This window comes from Chiloscyllium plagiosum, chromosome 33 (genome assembly GCF_004010195.1).
Source record: "Chiloscyllium plagiosum isolate BGI_BamShark_2017 chromosome 33, ASM401019v2, whole genome shotgun sequence".
In the NCBI taxonomy this organism is placed as follows: domain Eukaryota; kingdom Metazoa; phylum Chordata; class Chondrichthyes; order Orectolobiformes; family Hemiscylliidae; genus Chiloscyllium; species Chiloscyllium plagiosum.
In genome coordinates this window covers 16,183,536-16,207,904 of record NC_057742.1, presented here as the reverse complement: position 1 = coordinate 16,207,904, position 24,369 = coordinate 16,183,536, and the positions used below count along the sequence as shown (strand labels likewise).

General features: G+C 41.5%; 1 protein-coding gene across 3 annotated transcripts in view; it reads left to right on the top strand.

Moving 5' to 3' along the window:
- Nucleotides 1-24,369, top strand: part of etv4 (ETS variant transcription factor 4) — a 107,690-nt gene that overhangs the window by 46,477 nt on the left and 36,844 nt on the right. For all 3 annotated transcript variants that reach the window (XM_043675033.1, XM_043675032.1, XM_043675034.1), the window contains exons 6-8: nucleotides 5,258-5,384; nucleotides 10,929-11,108; nucleotides 12,706-12,959. In XM_043675033.1, the coding sequence (XP_043530968.1) occupies nucleotides 5,258-5,384; nucleotides 10,929-11,108; nucleotides 12,706-12,959 (561 nt within the window). The remainder of the gene's footprint in view (nucleotides 1-5,257; nucleotides 5,385-10,928; nucleotides 11,109-12,705; nucleotides 12,960-24,369) is intronic.

Here is a 24,369-nt window from a genome sequence, read left to right as displayed (position 1 = left end):
TGAGGGGCATGGATAGGATAAATAGGCAAAGTCTTTTCCCTGAGGTCAGGGAGTCCAGAGCTAGAGGGCATAGGTTTAGGGTGAGAGGGGAAAGATATAAAAGAGACCTAAAGGGTAACTTTTTCACACAGAGTGTGGTATATGTATGGAATGAGCTGCCAGAGGAAGTGGTGGAGGCTGGTACAATTGCAACATTTAAGAGGCATTTGGATGGGTATATGAATCGGAAGGCTTTGGAAGGATATGGGCCGGGTGCTGGCAGGTGGGACTAGATTGGGTTGGGATATCTGGTTGGCATGGACGGGTTGGATCGAAGGGTCTGTTTCCATGCTGTACATCTCTATGACTGTATGACTATTACCCAGGGCAGAAATGGCTAACACAAGCGGTCATAGTTTTAAGCTGGTTGGAGGAAAGTATAGAGGGGATGTCAGAGGCGGGTTCTTTACACAGAGTTGTGAGAGCATGGAATGCGTTGCCAGCAGCAGTTGTGGAAGCAAGGTCATTGGGGACATTTAAGAGACTGCTGGACATGCATATGGTCACAGAAATTTGAGGGTGCATACATGAGGATTAATGCTCGGCACAACATCGTGGGCTGAAGGGCCTGTTCTGTGCCGTACTGTTCTATGTTCTATACAAGGAAAAATAACATTTAGCTTGAGGAGCTCCTCATCTCAAAGTTTCTCTGGCTTGTCTTTAATATTGTTACTATTATTTTAGGGACAGCTTAATTGTTTAAAAGTCATAGCTTACAGCAACTGGTGAGGGAAAATATGCTGTTTCTCTTCAGGCTTTTGATGTTTTTTTTACTGTAGAGAAAAGACTGCACCTCCATTTCCAGAGGTCCAGAAGCTTGTGACCATCTCATTCACACCCTAAGCTGTTCAACTACCTGGGAGCCCATCACAAAATTGTTGACCGGCAGAAGGTCTCTGGTCACTATTCTACAGACCAACCAGTTACCTGTTTTCAGCTGAATCTGTTTGTGTACACACCCACCAGCTCCAACTCATGACCTGCTGCGCTTCTCTAGCAACACATTTCCATCTCTAGAAGGTCTCTGGTCACTATTCTACAGACCAACCAGTTACCTGTTTTCAGCTGAATCTGTTTGTGTACACACCCACCAGCTCCAACTCATTGGCAGTAAGCTGCCCCTGCTTCACCACTGCTTGATGATACAGCACTGTAAATAGCATTTGTAATGAGCGTTAGTAACACAGTATTGCCTTCCACAGTCCTAGATGTTTAAAACCGTACTCTTCCCATTTTTGTCTGCAATCAAAAATTAGAACTTCAGGTCTTCACATTGGCTTCTAGAAAATGCTTCTCAACTCTGAGCTAGCAATCATTGGTATCTTGTGACTTTGGAAATCTCCTCTCCTACTTTTGTTCCAACTGAACATGAATGATCTTTCTTTCCTGTTGGATCAACGATCCTGTTTAATTAATAATTGTAGGGAATGAGCCACAAGCTAGTCTTCACAACAATGTTTAGTTTATTACATGATGTCAGTTGCACGTTAGACTGGTTAGTTTGGTCTTGGTAATTACACCCAGCAGGAGCTACGAATGATGCGCCTGACTCTGGGTCATAAGCTGGACACCAAGCCAAGCCAAAATGATATAGATTGGGTGGAGCAGTCTCCAACATCTACCCTTTAGAACTATTAACATACATAGCAGTCAGTGCAGTATTCTCTCTGTACTGAAGCATCTCTTTATGATGAAGAGCTCCATCTAGATATGGAGATACAAATCAATCTTCTAACCAAGAGATCTGCCGACTTAGTTAAATGGCACAACTTTGAGGTAATTGGTTTACCTATTTTGTGTAGAGAAGTCTGTAATGATCCTGCAGTCACATGTTCTCGGATTCGTAAGGTTGAGAGTTTTCCTTTCAGTTTACTGTAGATATGACAGAGTGGAAATGATCTCATGAGGTAACTGTAGTATTCAGCAGATCAAGTCATAAACCAAAACTTTTAATGGGACAGAGGCTTCCTCTTGCTGTCAGTATTATAGAATCTCCCCTGTAATGTCAACAGAAAACATTATACAAAAGTAGCAATTTAGGGCACTACAAGACTGGATTGTATTTGTGTAAACATGTTTGAGTATAATCCCAATTCCCTTATTAGTAAGCTACAAGTTGAAGTCACATTAAATGGGTACGATGAGGTCAAACAACATTCATTTTGGAACATCATTATCTCATTTGACTAGTTACCAACTATGGCCAATTACCTGTTCGCAGGTTCATATTGTTCGAAAGATTGTAGCCAAATAGAAACTTTACAGGGCTAGTTCTAGTTGTATTACATGGTACAGGCTACTGCAGCATTATCACTGCAGCTGGAAGCAGCAGGTTGATATGAGTAATTGACTGGCATTCAGCTGGCAAAGCAACGTCAGTGCATGCATCAGATCATTATCTCCTAGTGAGACTTGTGACAGCTATAAGTGTGAACAGTTAATTATTTCCTTTGGGTTGATTGCTACCAATCAAAATTCTATTCTACTGTGATGGTATAAAATTATAATCAAGAGTCTAAAGGAAAATGGCTTGCATTTGTATAGTGTCTTTTGTGACTTTCAGATACCCTTTACGGCCAATGATGTCCTTTTGCAGTACAGTCACCGTAATAATGGAGGGATCATGGCAGCCAATTTTCACACTGCGGTGTACTAATGAGCAGTTTCAATTATGCTGGTTGAAAACTGAATGTTCGGCAAGGCACTGGCCTTGATCATTGTAACCTATCTGAGGGGGCTGTTTAAAAAACCTGATACTGGCTTAATATCTCATCTGAAAAAAGTACCTGTTACAGAACTCAACAACTTGATTGAGTTTTTTTGAGGAAGTAATGAAGAGGATTGATGAGGGCAGAGCAGCGGACGTGATTTGTATGGACTTCGGTAAGACGTTTGACAAGGTTCATCAACATAGATTAGTTAGCAAGGTGAGATCACATGGAATACAGAGAGAACTTGCCATTTGGATACAGAACTGGTTCAAAGGTAGAAGACAGAGGCTGGTGGTGGAGGGTTGCTTGTCAGACTGGAAGTCTGTGACCAGTGGACTGCCACAAGGATCGGTGCTGGGTCCACTGCTTTTCATCATTTACATAAATGATTTGGATATGAATACATGAGGTATAGTTAGTAAATTTGCAGATGACACCAAAATTGGAGGTATAGTGGACAGCAAAGAAGTTTACCTCCGATTATAACTGGGTCTTGATCAGAGGGGCCAATAGGCTGAGAAGTGGCAGGTGGAGTTCAATTTAGGTAAATGTGAGGTGCTGCATTTTGGAAAGGCAAATCAGGGCAGGACTTATACACTTCATGGTAAGGTCCTCAGGAGTGTTGCACAACAAAGAGTGCAAGTTCGTAGTTCCTTGAAATTGGAGTCGCAGGTAGATAGGATGGTGAAAAAGGTGTTTAGTATGCTCGCCTTTATCAGTCAATGCATTGAGTACAGGAATTGGAAGGTTATGTTGCAGTGTACAGGACATTGATTAGGCCACTTTTGGAATATTGTGTGCAATTCTAGTTTCCCTGCTATAGAGAGGCTGTTGTGAAACTCGAAAGGGTTCAGAAAAGATTTACAAGGACGTTGCCAGGTTTGGAAGGTTTGAGCAAAAGGGAGAAGCTAAATAGGCTGGGGCTGTTTTCTCTGGAACATCGGAGGCTGAGGGATGACCTTTGGGAGGTTTATAAAATCATGAGGGGCATGGATAGGATAAATAGACAAAGTCTTTTCCCTGGGGTGGGGGAGACCAAAACTACAAGGCAAGGTTTAGGATGAGAGGGGAAAGATATAAAAGAGACCTAAGGGGTAACTTTTTCACGCAGTGTGGTGCATGTATGGAAGAGCTGCCAGAGGAAATGCTGGTACAATTAAAAGGTATCTGGATGGTATATGAATAGGAAGAGTTGAGGGCTAGGGCCAAATGCTGGCAAATGGGACTAGATTTATTTAGAATGTCTGGTCGGCATGGACGAGTTGGACCAAAAGGTCTGCTCTCTACAGTTCTGTCTCTATGGCTATGACTGCTGCACTGAAATGTCAGCCTGCATCTTGAGTTCAACTTTCTGGAGAGTAACTTGAAACCACAATATATCTGACTTGGAGGCTCAGCCAAAGCCAGCACCTTGAGCTATGGGGATGCAAAGGGAATTGTAGCATTGTGCCATCCAGGTTGCCCCTGATGCTTAGTCTGTGTTTTTGTCTTCTGCTGACTCTGATTTCTTCAGGTGAAATTTACAATATTCTGTACAAGGACCAGTAATCTGGTTAGTAAACCTATGTACACATGCTTTGCAATTGTATGTTTTTAATAGCAGAGTTGCATAATAATAGTGTTTTTATATCTAGACTCAGCAATATCTGCTTAAATAAGCTGACAAAATTCTCCATTAAATACCAATAATGTAAATTTCTTCCAAATAATTTAATTGTTTATAATTATCTAACTGTTATGACTTCAAACATGTTTCTCCTATGTACACTTGATGTACAGTAGCACTAAAAGTTTTCTCTTTTTTTTTTCAAATGTATATTGTAGAATTTCAGTCTGAACTGTGACCAGGAGGCAGTACACATAGCATCAATGTGGACTTTACCAGTTACCTCATCTCCTCCCCCCCCCCCCCCCCCCCCCACCCCCACCTTATCCCAGATCCAAACCTTCAACTTGGCTCTTTCCTCTCGAACTGTCCTACCAGTCAATCTTCCCACCTATCTGCTCCACCCTCTACTCCGACCTATGACCTTCACTCCCACCTTCATCCACCTATTGCATTCCTAGCTATCTTCCCCCGAGCCCTAACCTCTCCCATTTATCTCTCAACCCCTTGCCCCCCCAAGCATTCCTGATAAAGGGCTTATGGTCGAAACGTTGACTCTCCTGTTCCTAGGATGCTGCCTAACCCGCTATGCTTTTCCAGCGCCACACTTTTTGACTCTGATCCCCAGCATCTGCAGTCCTCACTTTCTCCTAGTAGTCTTGGAGGTGTCTGAGAAAGTTCACTTTTTTTCTAGTTTCCGATATGAACAATAATATACTGAATTGTTTATTGGTAACTGAGATCTGTAACAGCAGCATAAGATTCCTGTGACATCTGGAAATTATTTCATTTAAGGTAGTGCTGATACATTGATCAGAGTTCTGCTGAACATATAGAATTGAAGAGAATAAAGTTTTGTAAGACAATTAATAACCACCATTTAATATTTTCCTTCCAACAGTGGCTTTTCACAGCCCCACACTGAAGATTAAAAAGGAGCCCCAGAGTCCCATTTCTAACCCAAACTTGTCTTGTCGTCACAAGCAATCATTCCACTACAACAATGGGGAACAGTGCCTTTATGCCAGGTTAGTGTTATGGGTTGTTACTGTAAATCACAGAAGAATGGTGTGATAGAAAGAGTTAATGTTTCATTCACATTCTGCCTTTTCTAAAAAGTACTGATCTTTGTCTTCATAGAGCAGAGGCTGAAAAAGTATGCAAAACAATACTTTTTGTATCTTAGTGAAAATTATGTTGCTGGCTTCCATGCCAAACTTTAAATAGGGATCAAAGGGTATGGGGCAAAAGTAGGAACAGGGTACTGAATGACATGATCAGCCATGATCATATTGAATGGAGGAGCGAGCTCCGAGGCTGAATGGTCTACTCCTGTTCCTATTTTCTTTGTTTGTATGATAACAAAATGGGTAGCTCTGGTCCTTGGAGAATATTCCCATTGATGCTTTGATTTTATTCCCAATTACTTCAAATTCTCTTGTTTCTTTGATGGGAAAACTCTCACAAATGACTTCATTCCACTATTGCCATTACACGTTGTAATATTTATAACATTCATTCATTAAAGTCATACAATTCCTATTATTTTCTTCCTGTGGTTAAATCTAAGTATAAGGCCAAGGTCTCTAGTTTGAGAGAGAGCAGGAAGAGTGACATAGAAGTTGAGGGAAATAGTAGTATGAGGGCTATTTCTGTTTTTATTTTTTGCTTCATCTCCCTATCTTTGGTCCTATAAAATACGTAGGCAGGCTGTGTGGAAATTTGGACTTAATAAAGGAAATCAAAAGACAATAGGTGACCTTAGCACAAGCTCTCAATGTAAAATTAATTTGCACATCCGCACAAGCATCATTTTAATCATTTCCTAGGAATTCAGTTCCAAAGTTTGTAACTATTTCTGATATTAACAGGGTTGGCTTTTTTTTCCCAAGGAAGCGGAACATGTGGATAATTTTGTTTTTCTTTACTTCATGGCAACTTCAACTTCATTCTTCTAGAAATAGCTGATGATTAATACATCAGCTATTTTATTCACATTAATCTATAAACAGATATGAAATGAGTCAGGGTATGCCTGCATAATAATTGTAAATAGTTATTGGCATTCTGTCATGGCTGGTATTTAATGTAAAGACCTAATCTACAAATGTCGTCTGGTAGCTTTGCAAGTGGTGTTTCGATTTGGACTGGGTGTCTCCAGGTTCAGTCTCTTTGTCTCAACAAATTTTTGTACTATAAGCATCCCAATGTCTATAGTTTTCCAACTTGATATGAGGCATGGAGACAGCTCAATTCAACCTATTGCCTCACGGGTTGCCAATACAACAGCATTGACAAGACTTGCAGTGATACCTGTGGTCAAAAACATTTTGTTCCAGGCCAGCAATGGTGGATTGTATGATGTGCAGGAGGGAAAAGGTATCTGTGATAAATGACAAAAGGAAAACTGTGAAAAATAAAGTCTCCATGGTCTTACCAGATGCTCTCCAATTAGAGATGACTGGCCGTTCAACGTGAGGGTCACCATGCCTCAGGGTGAAGGGAAACTTGGGGAAGGAGAATCCTTAACGGTGACCTCAGCTAGAGCAGGAATTGAACCACGATGTTGTTGTCACTCTGCATTGCAAACCAGCCGTCCAACCACCTGAGCTAACTGACCTCTATATATCGAAGTAGAAAAGTGTGGTGCTGGAAAAGCACAGCACATCGAAGGATGCTGTGTTTTTCCAGTGCCACATTTTTCAACTCTGACCTGCAGTCCTCACTTTTTTTTTTTCTCCCCCCGATATACACAACTTAATTCAAAGCGTAGGTTGGGATCCAGCATCAGTGACCGACTCTCTGCATCACTTTCCTCATCAAAGAGTATATTAAACATGAAGTGGTGAAGCAGCATTACAAAGTAACACTCTGACTTGGGCTAGCATTCAGACTGCCGTGTAAAATGTACAGAAATGGTATCGAGAGGGAATGCATCAAGTAAAATTCTTCTTACCTTTCTAAAGCTGAATTCGGCCAACGTTCATGCCACAAACTATCTGTATCCTTGAAACTTTCCAGAGCACAAATTCTAGTTCTTTTTGTCCTAAATACTTTTGAATATTCAGGCCGAATGCTTTCCAAACCTTGCTGTTTTGTTCATGGCTCTAACAGAAATAGAGAAGACAGCGATACAGAGTGACATTTCTTTGCTACTTCCCGCATTTTGATTGTACCTTTACTTTTAGTCAGATTTGCAGATGGGCTAATGGGCGGAGAAGTGGTAGATGGAGTTTAATGTAGATAAATGCGAGGTGCTGCACTTTGGGAAAGCAAATCTTAGCAGGACTTATACACTTCATGGTAAGGTCGTCTGGAGTGTTGCTGAACAAAGAGACCTTGGAGTGCAGGTTCATACTTTCTTGAAAGTGGAGTCGCAGGTAGATCAGATAGTGAATAAGGTGTTTGGTATGCTTTCCTTTATTGGTCAGAGTATTGAGTACAGGAGTTGAGAGGTCATATTGCGGCTATACAGAACGTTTGAAATATTGTGTGCAATTGTGGTCTCCTTTCCGATAGGAAGGATGTTGTGAAACCTGAAAGGGTTCGGAAAAGATTTACAAGGATGTTGCCAGGTTTGGAGGATTTGAGCTAAAGGGAGAAGTTGAATAGACTGAGGCTGTTTTCCATGGAGTGTCTGAGGCTGAGGGGTGACCTTATAGAGGCTTATAAAATCATGAAGGGCATGGATAGGATAAATGGACAAGGTCTTTTCCCTGGGGTCGGGGAGTCCAGAACTAGAGGGAATAGGTTTAGGGTGAGAGGGGAAAGATATAAAAGGGACCTGAGGGGCAACGTTTTCATGCAGAGGGTGGGACGTGTATGGAATAAGCTGCTAGAGGAAATGGTGGAGGCTAGTACAATTACAACATTTAAAAGGCATCTGGATGGGTATACGAATAGAAAGGGTTTTGAGGGATATGGGCCGTGTACCAGTAGGTGAGACTACATTAGGTTAGGATATCTGGTCGGCATGGACGGGTTGGACCGAAGGGTCTGTTTTCTAGTACTCCCAGTGCTGAAATTCATTGGCAACAGACATTCCTTATGAATGTGATTCAATCCACTACAGGATGCATTAGTAAAGGGTGAATGAGGAATTTTTCATGCATGATTAAAGCAAGCTAAAAAGTTTGTATTAAGCTCAACAATTTCCTCTTGGAGGCTAAACTAGCATTGTGCAGTTCCAGTATGTGCACATTGGCTGAAATTACTATCATTAATACTATTGGGATGTGCCTGGTGACTTGGTGCAGTTGCATGAAGCAACAACAGCATCTACAAAATAATCTCTATAAAGGCAATGCTCACTAAGTTTCTTACCTCTATACACAACACAACTAAAGGACCCTGTATGAAGATGATTTATGTTATATTTTTATAAGTTAAAATGAAGATTTTGATGTGACACTAGTATTTCAGTAGCCTTCTTTCTGCAAACCAGCAGTGATCACTGTATTAACAATAAATACAGTACTATACTTGTATGCTAGACCTGGAAAATAAATTGAGGTGCTCTGTGATTCTGGCTTCAACATTTGTGTTTCAAATGCAGCCGATCTAACAGCAAAAGTGGTAGAATTGAAATAAACTTTGGTGCCTGGGGCCATAGATCTTAAAATCCAGTATCCATTCTAATTATATACATGATTCGAATGTGTGTATAGGATATATGGTTAGTAAGTTTGCAGATGACAACAAAATAGGTGGTGTAGTGGACCGCCAAGAAGATTTATCTCTGTACAACTGGAACTTGATCAGATGGGCCTGGGCAAGGAGTGACAGATGGAGTCTAATTTAGATAAATGTGAGGTTTTGCATTTTGGTAAGGCATATCAAGGCAGGATTTCCGCAGTTAATGTAGGGTCCTGGGGAGTGTTGCCAAACAAGACCTAGGAGTGCAGGTGCACAGTTCTGTGAAAATAGAGTCGCAGCTAGACAAGGTGATGAAGAAGACATTTGGCATGCTTGCCTTTGTTGGTCAGTGCACTGAGTATAAGAGTAGGGATGTTATGTTGCAGCTGCATAGGACATTGGTGAGGCCACTTTTAGAATACTGCGTACAGTCCTGGTTGCCTTTGTGGGAAAGATTTGTTAAACTTGAAAGGGTGCAGGAAAGATTTACAAGATGTTGCCAGAACTGGAGGGTTTGAATTATAGGGAGACGCTGAACAGACTGGGACTTTTTTTTTCCCCTGGAGCATCGGAGACTGAGGGGTGACCTTAGAGGTGTATAAAATCATGAGGGGCATGGATAGGATAAATAGCCAATGTCTTTCTTCAAGGATGGGGGAATCCAAAAGAGCATAGGTTTAGGGTGAGAGGGGAAAGATTTTAAAAAGACCCGAGGAGTCGGTTTTCATGCAGCAAGTGGTGCGTGTATTGAACAAGCTACCAAAGGAAGTAGTAGAGGCTGATCCAATTATAATATGTATAAAGCATCTGGATAGGTACATGAATAGAAAGCGTTTAGAGGGATCAGAGCCAAATACTGTCAAATGGGACGAGGTCAGATTGGGATGTCTAGTTGGTAAGGACAAATTGAAGAGAAGGGTCTGTCTCTGTGCTATGTGACTCTCACATTTCCACGCACCTATACAGTATTGAGCGGGAAAGAAAGTTCAGCAAGAAAGAACATTTGAAAAATTAGGCCAAATGGAGTCCTTGATCCCAAGAGTTTCCAGGAAAAGAAATATTGGCAAGAATCTGGGGAGAGGATTCCAAAGAATAAGGTTTCAGTAATTCACTGTGGAGAGGTATAAAGAATAGAGAAACAGTAAATAACAGATGTATACGAGGATGTATGACAGAAGGAGATTGCCAAAGAAGGCTTTAAAAAAAAAACAACACTGGTCCTAACATTAACTTGTCTGGAGTAGGAAAAGGAATGGGTGGGTCAATGGAGTTGATGGAGGTGAAACTGAGTTATAATGTCTCCAAGGGGGTATCTTGCTGTAAGACTGTGTCCAAGTTAAATCTCAAGGTGTAAAAAAAAAAGAGTTGTCAACAGAGATGAGATAAGCTGAAGGTCAATGATACAGCAGAAGCGGAGAAAAGAGAGTTTGATATCTGAAGTCAGTCGAGCTTAAGCACATGTCTGGAATTGGCATACGTCGACAGCAAGGGAGCCTCTTGAAATCCATGCTCGAAGCATGTGTTTGCTAATTGGAATATAGACCTGGCCACCACTGAGCTGGATACAATTGTGGCTCCCCTCCGTCTTCCTACCAGGCATGTAATTGAAAAGAATACTTGCAGCCATGAGATTGGTAGGTGGAAGTGGGGAGAGGTAGAATTGATTCTCATTTGTGTCCCTGTAAAAGCAGGATTTATGCTTAATGATGTAGTTGAGATATACCTCGTAAATGATGGGGAAGGAGCCAAAATGGAAGCTTTGAAATTATATTGGAAAGAAATTATTTGGTGAGGTACAATATCCTTTTCATGACAGGCTGAAGGAATGTCCAAAACATAATAATAAGCCTTTAATCATGGCATAGATATAATGAATTGATACTAAGATGTTAAAGAAAACGTTTAGCTAATCAAGTCATTTGTTTCACTTTATGTAGTGCCTATGAGAAAAAGCCACATGTTGGTCTCAACTCCCCACCTCCAGGGACCCCTTCAAATACTCCATTACAACAACCCTGCAGTAAGTCCACGGTGAATCCCAGACGGGAGCACGGCTTTGTGAATCTCCATACACCCACACAGTCCATAACCAATGGCCGATTCCCAATGGACCACAGGTACAGATTTGAAGATCTCCTATTGTCTTTGAGTTTCACATAACTTTGATTCAAAAAGCAATAAAATTATTTGAATGTTTTAATGATGAAATGCCCCTTACTCCTACAATGGGTCACTGGTACTATCAATTGGAATTCATTGACCATGCCTCTGTTTGTTTGCATTGTAGTTAGTGTACCACAATTTAATGTAACATAATTCATGTGAAGCATTTTGTTTGGAATCCAGTAGCAGTTATTAGAGGGAGTACTATTGTATTTAAGTTTAGAAGTTTCCAATCTGAAAAAGTTTCATGCTGTCATTTTTGCAGCATTTGTCTCTGACCGTTTGTTTTGAGCCGAGGAAGGTTTGCATTTAGTTGAATTTGAGAATACCTGGAATACCTTAGCTTAACATGGAACACTTCTGATCCCAGTATAACATGTGTCCTTTTTGCCTAATGTCTGCTTGGTTTTGGATGGAAACCTTTACACCTGGAGTGGCCTGGGAGTCCTGATTTATGAGGAAAACCCAGCATTTCTTTGTTCGGTCAGAAGTAGCAATATTGCTGAAAGGCTTTCCATGCTAACACACGCTGGCTTTGATGTGATAGCAGTTCCAAGTTGGGCAGCTGAACAGTAAATTGAAACGTAACTTAAAACTTGATGAGTAAAATCCTATAAGATCACAATAGGCAAAATCAGAAAATCATAACACTTTAAACAAGGGCCTGAGAAATCTTTTATGGAGATTTTATATATCCTGAGTTGATGCAAAGGTTTCTTTTATCTGCTGTACAATTTTATTAATGATGATATAAAATTCAACGTATGACCTGATTTCATACTCTGGAGCATGTAAAAGCTACACTGTGCTACGACAGTAAGGAACATGTTCAAAAGATTGGCTGGTATTTCTTATTTTCATAATGCTTGATATTTTTCAGGTAATTTAGGGAAAAGAAATTGGTGTTCCTTAATATAGCAATATGAGGAGATAGTTCAGCCCCTTTGACCCATTGGCCAATTCAGTTGGATCATGGATAGCTGATAATTTTGACTCCCAATTCTGGTCTTAGTTGTCTAACCCTGAATCCCTCAGCATCACCAAAAGCAACAAAACAAAAGATGATATTGAGGTGGTGTTGGAGGGAGGCCATCTATGAAAGCAAACTGATGTGATCTCTGGACAGAGTAGGCTTAGCAGGCTGAATGGCCGTTGTCTACTCCAGTCTGTGTATTTTTGCAGTGTTCCAGATTCTTGCTTTCATCAACTAAATAAACATATAGTGCATTTTAAAGACCAATTTAGGGGCAGTTGGGGCAAAGGATGAAGAGTAAGGACACATGACCTAAGGAGATTGTCCATGGAAGGTGGATCGAGTCCATGGAAGTGTGAATTAAATTGAATTTATTGTCACGTGTACCAAGGCACAGTGAAAAGCTTTGTCTTGCAAGCAATACAGGCAGATTACCGAGTTAAGTAGCATAGATAAGTGTCTAGAAAGCAACAAGAAGGATGCTAAAGTCGTTTCAGTGGGTTGGTGAGGGGAAGATTCATAAGTCTCACATGGGTCACTGTGCTTTCTTAATAGTTGATTTTGTTATTTGTCCCCAGTTCACAATTTCAACAACAGCCTTTGGAGCTCTGTCATCGCTTCCATTCCTCCCAGGGCATGAACAGGGAAGCACCTTTGGCATACCAGCGGCAAATGTCTGAGCCCTGTGTTCCATACCCACAGCAAAGTTACAAGCAGGAGTACCAGGACCCGATGTATGAGCAGGGAAACCCGATTGGCAGTGGGAGCACCCACTGTTTCTCACACTCCATGCTCATCAAGCAGGAACCTCCAGATTATGCATATGACCCAGGTAAGGTGATGACTTTTATTGATTGTGGTGTAGTGGTTTGGGAGAGAAACATTTTGACAAAATTAGACCAGTCCATAGTAAGTAGAACTGCAAAAACAAAGTAGTGAGAGGTCATTCCTGCCTCAATGAGCTGAATGTTGTTAATAGTAAATACAGAAATATTTCTTGTGCCAGTGGAAAGCAACAAATTCCCCCAAATCAAACTGTTTCACAATTTTCTCCATAACAACAGTGACACTTTAAAAGTGTTTCATCGACCATAAAGTACTTTGAAACATTGTGAAGCTGTGAAAGGTGCTAGGTAAATGCAAGACATTTTCCAGTGAGTCGAGGAAACTCCAAAAATGGATTTGAGGTCTTCTCAAATGCATTTTTGAATTTATAAAAGTTCGAGGGTTGGCAAATTAGCAGGAGTGAAGATGGTAAAGGAAGCTGTTTGTATACTTGCCCTTAATTAAGGGATAACAGCATTCTTTGCCCAGTTATACAAGAATGCATCTAAACCAGTGCTGCTAGGGAATCAAACTGAGTTCAGTGTACACTGCTTGAAGTTCCTTGTAATGTTGCCTTGACTATTGCAGAAACCCAGCATTAGAACATTACAGCTAGTCTCTTCACATTTGTTCCAAGACCATTTAGACAGTCTCAAAGGGACATTTCCACACTTCGTTTTTGTCTCGCACTTGTTTTGCATCTACTGGTCAATATTTGTACAAGTGCTGTTTATTTAGAATCCGTCATGCAGTAATGCTGTTGTGTGCATTACGAGCAGAATGGAAATGATTTGGCATCTAGTTTGTTGTTCAATTACATTGGTATGAATCCAATTACTTTGGCATGATTCCATTAGTACTGGCATGAAAGCACTTCCACGTGAACAGTTTGAAAACACCACTGCCAGTGATTTTGGTGGTTCATATTGCTTTGCAGTATTTCAATGATATATTTTGCAATTGCAAATCTCTGAAGCTAAGCAATCACCATCCCATTTACTGAGTTTAAAGTAATTTAGTCTGCCATTTAATCTGTAGAGGAGTTGCTCCCTGACAATGTGAAGCATTGTCTGTTTCTTCACAAACACACAAGTGGTTTGTACTGGGACCTCACTGGTGGAGATTGGCACTGAAAGGGGAGTGGCTTGCCCTGAACCCTTTAGAAAGGACCACTCTTTGTGGTTGTTCAAAGTCTGCCATTCAACAGATGGAGTTTGTCATAAGGTGCTTGTTATTGATTTCTCATGTTTCCCATTCCTTTATCCAAGGAATGCTGATCAAGCTTGCTTGGGAAGGAAAGAAAGAGATTGCTCTTCAAATATTCTGTTTGTTTTTAAATGTGTAAAATGATCTCCTTGATATCCAAGGAACTTTTTTCTCTAAATGTTGTCCTTCCTTCTCTTGAATGTGTCAACTCCCTCAGGATGATTGTTCCCAATTAGTGGTTGCCCACTCATCTTTCATGTAAAGCATTCAATAGTGGGTGATTGCACCCCATCTAAGTAGCCTGCTAGATCATTTAAGAGTCAATCACATTTCTGTAGGTCTGGAGTCACAAGGAGGCCAGAGCAGGTAAAGATTTCTTTAGTGAAAGGTCAATAGTGAACCAGGTGGGGTTTTTATATCAATCAATACTTCATGTTCACCAAAGCTGAGCCTAGGTTACAATCCAAGACTTAGGAACGGAATTCTAGTTCCAATCGGCAGTGATGGTGCAAATTGAACCAATTTCTCCAGAGCATTAACCTCTAGTTTACTGCTCCAATGACATTATCAGCATGCTATCATCTCTTGCCTGTCGTCTCAACCAAGATTATCACAGGTTTGATCACTTGAATGTGGTGTTTCACTGCCTTTCAGTGACTGTGGGGAGAGCACAATAACTGGCCGTGAGAATGAATACGTGAGGATTTCCATCCTTCATCTATTATCCAGGGGCTCCATTGGAAATTGTGCACCTGTGGATATTTGTGCACTGACAGCATCTGGTCAGTTTGGGATTTTGCCCCTCCCCTAATGCTGGCTGAGGCCTTGACTAGAAATGAGAACATTTTCTTGGGGAAAAAAAAACGACTGCAACACAAACTCAGCCTTAAGCTCATTTGAGGAAAAAGCTTTGGTGAAAATTGTACCCTATGTTTATTTGCAAAATGTAAATGCGACCGAAGGGTGCACGGCTTGACTTCCTAATAGAGCTCTGTCAATAAGTGTCATTGTTGGAGTGGAGCCCGTTTGTTGCCTGAAGGTGCTTTTATAACGTATGCATTTCCTGAGGCTCTAACCTTCAGGATTTTGGGGACGAAAGCAGGAAACGGCAATGAACAGGATTATTACATTTGAAAGAAAGTCCGAAATCTGAGAGGTTGCGCAAAAATACAATTCTGGATGTGGTTTACGTCTGAAGAAGCTTTTTTTAAACAACATGAACAGTTCAGGCATCTCCATTCTCACTGTGCTCAGTGACCCCCCCCCCTCCCATTCTCGCTGTGCTCAGTGACCCCCCCCCTCCCATTCTCACTGTGCTCAGTGACCCCCCCCTCCTCCCATTCTCACTGTGCTCAGTGACACACAGGCTGGACTGTGCTGTGTGCAAAACAATGAGGATCTAAATGCCCCTCATGGAGCTTGTGATGTTGGGCTTGGCTTAACTCCAGACTGCTGTTTGATAAGCGAGCAATCAGCCCATCTGGGAGGACAGCAGGGCAGCTCGACCAGTTTCGCTGGCTGCCTTTTTAACGTGCCACCTTCTTATTCCCTATTTGGCTATAACATCGGAGAGTGAGGCAATAGTCCCTGGTGAAAATGTGAGCTAAAGGAAGGCCTCCGGTGATCTTGTAGGGCCGTTAAAGAGCATAAAAAGGATTTACTGTAAGAAATCCTGCTGCATTGCAAAGCCCCACAAACAGCAATGAGACAAATGACCGGAAAATCTGTTTTTAATTATTAGTGATATTTGTCTGGACACCAGGATGAATGCCCTGATCCACGGTGCCTTAGGAACGTTTATGTTTATCAGAGCGTGGACGGCATCGAAGATTAACACTTCATCCTCTCAAAGGCCAATACCTCCTCCAATCCAGTCTGGATTGTTTGCTCCAGAGCCAAAAGTAATAAAGTTATGATATAGAAAATAGAACTGTACAGCACATTACAGGTCCTTTGGCCTTCAATGTTGTGCTGGCCTTTTATCCTACTCTAAGATCAGACTAACCTACTTACTTTTCATTGTTCTAACTTCCATGTGCCTATCCAAGTGTTGCTTAAAAGTCCCTAATGTATCTGACTCTACTTCCTTTGCTGAAGTGCCTTCCACGCACCCAAGGGGCTGTCACTGAGCAAAGGCTGACGGCAGGAGCAGCCTCATAATTCCGGTTATGCCACTGGAAGTGAGAGGGATTTATATCTGGGCCAGCACTGAACGTATCCCAAATCACTGGGATGCAGGGTTATTAAAGGTCAGGGACCTCCACACTATTACCATCATGGGAATGAGGAGGGCAGGAGGTACAGGCAAGTTTATCTGAACAGAACATTATGTGGGCAAAAATAAAAGCATCTTTTTGCCACTGGGCCTCTAGTTGTAATGTAATAAACATGTGCGGAGATGGCACGCTGAGGAAAGTTTGGGGCTTGTAGTTTCCCCAGGGTCTGACGATGATGCTGTATCGCAACATAACATCCAAATGTAGTTGACTTCAAATGACCTACCAGTCCATCAGAAATGTGTGTCATACACTGTCTTCAACGGTGCCTCATGCTCTGATATGCCTGGTCTGTTCTGTTTACTCAATAACAAAACTGCAGGGCAATACTGTACTCTGAGGGTTCTGCTGACATAAAGCATTTAAACTGAACTGTGAAGTAATGAGCCCAGTCCTGCTGAATTGCTGTTTTGTAATATCCCCATGCCAGCCTAGATTTCACTCTGTATCTCACCTTTTCGGCTGCTCTGTTTAGAATTTTGCATTGTCGTTTATTTAAAAAAGTAGAATGTGACTCTGAAGTGGTTGTCTTCAAACCTGTTGCTAGTTCATAGCAAACCTTCCAGGTTCATGGTTTAATCTTAGTTCATCTTATGCTTGTTGACAGATTGTGGGTTTCATTTCTTTTTCCTTTTGCATTCTTTTGCTTTCTTATCCTTTTTTTAAGGCTTTGTGCAGCACTGTTTTTTTCCAAATTAGCGAGACCACCTTCACTAGAAAGCCTGTGAACAGACAGCATGACTGAGTTTGTTGTTACACTTCAGGTAATAGAAGTTTGCAGTTCTTATTCAGTCCACTGAGCTCTTTTGTTACACTACCCTCAATGACTGTCCCTCCTCTGGGACCAGCCAGTAGGAACTTGTTTTTCTATGAATGGAGTTAGCAGCGTTTCATTCATAAAATGGAGGGCTGAAAGACTAGAATTCCCAGCTGGAATTTCTGCGGTGTAGTATTTCACCAGACACTTCCTCTATAAGGGCACATGACTTCACCAGTGTTAAATGAGCATGCCCAGTGAAACTGGAGACCATGCTATACATCTCAGCTACTAAAGGATTTGGCCAGATGTTAGTTTGGCGACAGTCTGGTGGAGTTCATTTGCCGTGATTTTTTTTTGCTTTTATAAACTGCCTTTTTTATTTAACTAAAACTTGTATCAATTCTGTCCAGAGGGTGTTGCCTCTGGTTCTGCATTCGATGCACACGCATTTAGACAGAGTGGCTATAGGCTATTCGTACTCGGGAGGTATCGTGGCTAAACTCGAGACACATTTTACCTGCCATCCTTAAATGCACCATCCAGTGAATCCTGCAGTCGGGACGGGAACCCCAGTTCAATTTTGCTTCATTTGTTTAACATAGAACATTACAGCGCAGTACAGGCCCTTCGGCCCTCGATGTTGCACCGCCCTGTCATTACTAATCTGAAGTTCATCCCACCTACACTATTCCATGTACGTCCATATGCCTGTCCAATGACGACTTAAATGCATTTAAACTTGGCGAATCTACTACCGTTGCAGGCAAAGCATTCCATACCCTTACTACTCTCTGAGATGGGCGGCACGGTGGTACAGTGGTTAGCACTGTTGCCTCACAGCGCCAGAGACCCGGGTTCAATTCGCGCCTCAGGCGACTGACTGTGTGGAGTTTGCACATTCTCCCCGTGTCTGCGTGGGTTTCCTGAGGGTGCTCCGGTTTCCTCCCACAGTCCAAAAATTTGCAGGTCAGGTGAATTGGCCATGCTAAATTGCCCGTAGTGTTAGGTGCAGGGATAAATGTAGGGGAATGGGTCTGGGTGGGTTGTGCTTTGGCGGGTCGGTGTGGACTTGTTGGTCCGAAGGGCCTGTTTCCACACTGTAAGTAATCTAAACTAATCTAATCTAATCTACTCTGAGTAAAGAAACTACCTCTGACATCTGTCTTATACCTATCTCCTCTCACTTTAAAGTTGTGTCCCCTCGTGTTTGCCGTCCCCATATTTGGAAAAAGGCTCTCCCTATCTAACCCTCTGATTATCTTGTATGCCTCTATTAAGTCACCTCTCAACCTTCTTCTCTCTAACGAGAACAGCCTCAAGGCCCTCAGCCTTTCCTCGTAAGACATTCCTTCCATACCAGGCAACATCCTAGTAAATCTCCTCTGCACCTTTTCCAAAGCTTCCAAATCCTCCTTATAATACAGTGACCAGAACTGTGCACAATACTCCAAGTGTGGCCATACCAGAGCTTTGTACAGCTGCAACATAACCTCCTGGTTCCGGAACTCAATCCCTCTATTAATAAAGGCCAAAATACTGCTTCTTAACAACCCTGTCAATCTGGATGGCATTAGAGAAGTTTGAAGCCAAATTTTGTATCCCTTTACCATCATCATATAAAGGTTTTAGAGTGGGCTTGTCAATTGTTTTTGGGATGAGGTGAGCCAATAATTCATATGGATGAAAAATGCTTCTCCTTTCCTGGTCCATGTTGATGCAACTGATGTCAGATGAGCAGCAGTTTGCATTCTGTAACTAGCAATTAAATTTCAAGGCAGAAGACTGATCGTCATCCAGTGACGTCAATGCTGACTTAGCTAGTGGCCTTAGAAACAAGAGGTCAACAAGCAGGAGGCTGGAAGAACACAACAAGCCAGGCAGCATCAGGAGATGGAGAGGTGAATGCTTCGAGTGTAACCCTTCTTCAGGACTGGGGGGGGGGGGTGGGTGTAAGGGGAGCTGCAGCAAATCAGGGTAGTGGGGGCAGAGTGGTGAGGAGGGATAGGTGGACATAGGTAAAGAGTACAACCTGGTTGGTCGATGGGAGGAATGAATCCAATTGGTGGCTAGAAGGAAGGGTAGGTCAGAGGAATGGAAGGGAGGGGAGAGGGGAGGGGTTGGGAAGGGAGTCGGGGGATGGAAAGGGAAGTTATTTGACTGATCATCCATGGTGCTGAGTGCTAATAAGATCCGGGCAGGGGCAGTGCATCCTGCAGGCCGATGATGCTCACTGACCTCTTCCTCATTTGGATGCTTTTGCATTTGGTTTTATTTCGATGATTTCATGTCAGAATTTGTTACCCATCCCTAATTAATCTCAATAAGTTGGTGGTGAACTGTTGTCTTAAACTATGTAATCCATCCAGTGTGGGCCCACCCCAGTGCTGGAAAAGTGTGCATGTGTGTTTGGATAAGCTTGGATCTCCCCTTGCCTGACAATGTGTTAGACACTGTAGTCTGTCCAGCTGTTGACTGGATGACAACCAGTCTTCTGCCTTGAAATTTAATTGCTCGTTACAGAATGCAAACTGCTGCTCATGACCAGGAAAGGAGAACCATTCTTCATCCAAATGAATTATCGGCTCATCTCTGGCTATGTATAGGAATGCACCATTGCAAAATGTGTCACGTCATTGTCAGTGTTTGGTGCGTCGTGGTGGAGGGGGAAAGCCTCGTCGTGTGGACCAATTTCTGCCACTCTAATGTGGTGGTCTGGCAAACTAGCTTATAACCAGGATAAACTTGGGCTTATGTGCTTTTTTAATGCATCTGCTATGTTGTTTTATTGTTTGAAAAGCAAAGCAGCTTTTAACAGTCATCTTTTCCCCCTCCCTCCTATGTTCCCAAAATAGAAACAGACATCAGTGTTTTTACCTTCCTGAGTCATGGTGTGATGAGACCAATTCTGGAACCCTTGCTGCGATCATATGAGAGAATTGGGCAGATGGAATGCCCCCCAAGCTTTTATTAAAGAGCCCGGTGGTATAGTTATGTGATGACTAAGCTGCAATGCTCTACAATTCTATCTCGATACCCATTATTTATTATAATGATCTTACAAATTCTCTCTGCAATCCAGCACAGGATATTTCCTTTTATTTTTGTTTGATTTGTGGTCAGTCTTGTGCCTTTAGTGGAAAAAAAATCATGATGAATGGTGAGCTATTAGAGGGGAATTTCCTATTGTGCGACCTTTTGTATTAAGTAAATTCCCTTTTATGGTCTGGGTTGATGGATACATAAACTGTTTGTACACCCGATTTAGCCAGAGACTGGCTTCATTTTCCCAACTTAATTAACCCTTTAATGATTGCAAGGATTTATTTTGTTCATTGCTGTGTATTCCAATTCCTCAAATGGGAAGTATGAGCAGTAATTGCAACTGTGTCTCCTAGACTACGATAATCTGAGGTTTGATCACTATTTGGAAAACTGATGTCAATCAGGAATATCATTGTGTCTGTGTCACTCAAATTAATTAGTTACATCACAATGATCTTAACCACTGCCTAGTGAATACTGCATTTAAGCATGAGTTCATTTCAGCTTCTGGTTATTATCCATTGGAATGCATGAGCAGATTTCCCTTTCTCTTGCCCATGCCCATGCCCATACCCAGCCGGCTCGATACAATCCACCAACGTTCATATTTTCATGCTCCAAGCTCAAGGTGTCTCATGGCACCAATTCGTTTACAGCATCGTTGCCTGCAGGAGCCAAGAAGGAAAAGGAGTAAAATGGGAGGGAAATACATTGAGAGACTATCGTAGTTTACTGCCTGCAGTCAGAGCATATTGGGGCCAATGCTGAAAAGGATTCTCTGATCATTAATTTCACAGTTGAGAAATCATTTGCAGAATTTGCAAATTAGCAAATGTAGTGCTGTGGTTGAAGCTCCTCTGTGGACCCATAAAACATACCCAATTGTATTTAAATGTACTTTCTCACCTGATGGATGTTTTATTTTAAATTTCACGTGACATAAGTCTGATAAGATCAGCAATTATTGTCTGTTACTAGTTGCTCTTGAGAGGAGTCTTGCAGCTTAAACACTGGGGACTTCGTGATATTACTGCAACTATTTACAGATTGCATGAATTTGAACTACTTTACTACAAAAACTATTGGGAGCACACAAACCTCAAGTCTGTCCCCCTTCAAGCTCCTTCTTTACCCTGACCAAGTGCCTATGACATCAACACTATGGATGGTGCTTAGTGCACTCAATCAAGTATTAACGCTTTCAGACAACATATTACTTGGTAATTTCAGAGGGCATTAAGAGTTGATGTTGCTGTGGGTGTGGAGTCACATACGAAAGCCAGATGGTAAGGCAGCAGATTTTCATTCTTTAAAGGACGTTGGTGAACCAATTGGTTGTATCAGCGTACTGGAAGTTTGGTCACTCTTCTGTCCCATGGCTTGATAGAGTTTGGGTTTGAGTCAGACTGACTGAAAAGGCTAATTCAAGAATTGTCTTCAGATGTAGACTTCAAAGTAACACCTTTTATTATCCGTTGCTCCAACACACTGCTTTTCATGGTCATCCCAGATACACTAGGCTCTGATGTATAGTTACCATTGGTAAGCACTATGTATCTTTGTCTGCTCATTACGAGGTTTGCTCTTGTGTGCTCTCATTTTTCTAATTCCACGCTTTGTGTTCGCAGTGATGTGCAGCTCCATGGCATCATTATAAGGATGCTCCAGGTTGCTGAAGCCTTTACACAACAGTCACCAATAGCGACACTGACTCTTTGTTCCAGCTTTTTGTTTAATTAACTGAATTTGACTTAGCACCATTTCCAAAGTCAATCATGGGCCAAAACACTTCACAGGCAAAAGTGAGGACTGCAGATGCTGGAAACCAGAGTTTAGATCAGAGTGGTGTTGGAAAAGCACAGCAGGTTAGGCAGCATCTGAGGAGCAGGAGCATTCCTGATGAAGGGCTTTTGCCCAAAATGTCGATTTTCCTGCTGCTCAGATGCTGCCTGACCTGCTGTGCTTTTCCAACACCACTCTGATCAAAACACTTCACAACCTAGGAAGTAATTTTAGTCACGTTTGGAATTTAGTCAACAAACTCCACACAGTCAGTCGCCTGAGGCGGGAAAGATGGCATCAAAGTCTCTCGAACAGTAAGGCAATAATGACCAGATAAAATCTTTTATTTGAGGAGTAAATTTCAGCCGGGGAGTCTGGCAGAACGTCAATAATATTCTGCAAAGTGTCATGGAATCTTATGCATCCACTAATAAGAAGAGATGCCTTAATGCTTTCCTCTGAAAAAACTCTCTTTCAGTGCTGCATCACATTGTCTATTGAGAGCTCGCAGCCCTGAATTTCTGACTTGGAGCAAGTTTGCTACTATTGAATGACAATGGACAAATTATTCATTCAGCATTTCTTACACTGATTTAAGACTATTTTTAATGTTTTAAAGTTTAATTCTGGAGCAGTACTTTTAGGAAACCATTTAAAATGGATAATGATAACACCAGAGATGTTTTTATTTGGTTTATTCAACAAATACAAAATACTTCTAATAAAAGCAAAATGTGGCACATGCTGGGGGTTTGAAATAAAAACAAAAGTGCTGGAGAAATTCCACGGATCTGGAAACATTAGTGGAGAGAGAGAAACAGGTGATGTTTTGAGCCTGTGACAATTTTTCAGAAAACATGAACCTCTGAAGAAGTCATGTTTGCCTTCACAGTAACTCTGTTTTTTCTCTGTATCCTCTGCTGATTCCAGACCTGCTGGGTTTCTCCGGCACTTTGTTTTAAATGCGATTACGTTGTCTACCTCCTACCTGCTCGTTTCTGCTAACATTTACCCACTTACCTCGGGGACCTGTTGATTTTGTTGGGTTGACATTCTACAAGTCATTCAGACTAGGACCCTTCGCTGTTCTTCATATGGGACTAGATATTGAATGATTACAAGCTGCTCATTTTCATGAGGCATCACAACAATGCATGTGTGGGCCACTGGCCAATAATTGGGCAAGTCTTGATTTAATTTTCCCATTTCTTAACCGGACATTGAAGTCCATTCTAAAAACCCCTATTGCTGGAGCTAATACAGATCAGTTCACATTGAAAACTTTTTTTTGGTCAGTACAGTTTGTACTTATTTTCATAGCTAGCTGAAATTAAATTTATATTCTTGTGTGCTTTTGACACAAATAAAGCATCAGAAAAATCCAGGAATGGATAAATGTAAAACTAAAATGATGACAAGGTGTTAGTATCTGGGGAATAGAAAGAGATAATGGTTCCATTGGCCAGTTTACACTCAGGATGGGAGCAATTTTTTTCTCTTTTTCAGAACATTCAAATGATTGACTGATTCCCGAGTGCAGCATGATCCCAATGTTTAGCTATCTTGCAGTTGTGTAATGTGACTATGTCCATGATTCCAAACCCAGCAAGTTTGTGGTATTGGTTAGGTGGTTGTTGTTCTGCCCCATCAACAGGATAGAAGGTTGGGCATCAAGCATGGCCTGCTTACCTTTTACATTAGTACAAGGAGTTATGTCCTGTGATGATTTTACACATGATAAAACACTTCAGCTTCAGAGCTGAGCTTGAGCAGTTTAAATAGTCATTAAAATTTGACATCACAGAAAAAGACCCTTTGGTCCAACTCGTCCATGCCAACTGGATATTCTAAATTAATCTAGTCCCATTTGCCAGTATTTGGCCCATATCCCTCTAAACCCTTCCTATCCACATACCCATTCAAATGTTGTAATTGTACCAGCCTCCACCACTTCCTCTGTCAGCTCATTCCATACACACACTGCCCTCTGCATGACAATGTTGCTTCTTAGGTATCTACATATCTTGCCCTTCTCAACTTAAACCTGTGCCCTCTAGCTTTTGGGCTCTCTTACCCTGGGAAGCCTGTTACCTTTTTATTATAGCTGAAAAATCTCAAATTGGTTGAGTTGTATCATGAACATTTTGGAGTAGAATGGAATTTTGTATGTAGTTTACACCTTACACTTTTGTAACTTTTTAAATTTATACTTTTTTTGCAGTTAGATAATTCTTTTGATGCATGATGTTATATTTATTTTGTTTTTGGACTAATTTGAATGAAATAGCTTCCATACAGTCCTCTTAGAGATGCAACATATTGATCAATCTGTTATAGTAGACCTGCTTAAA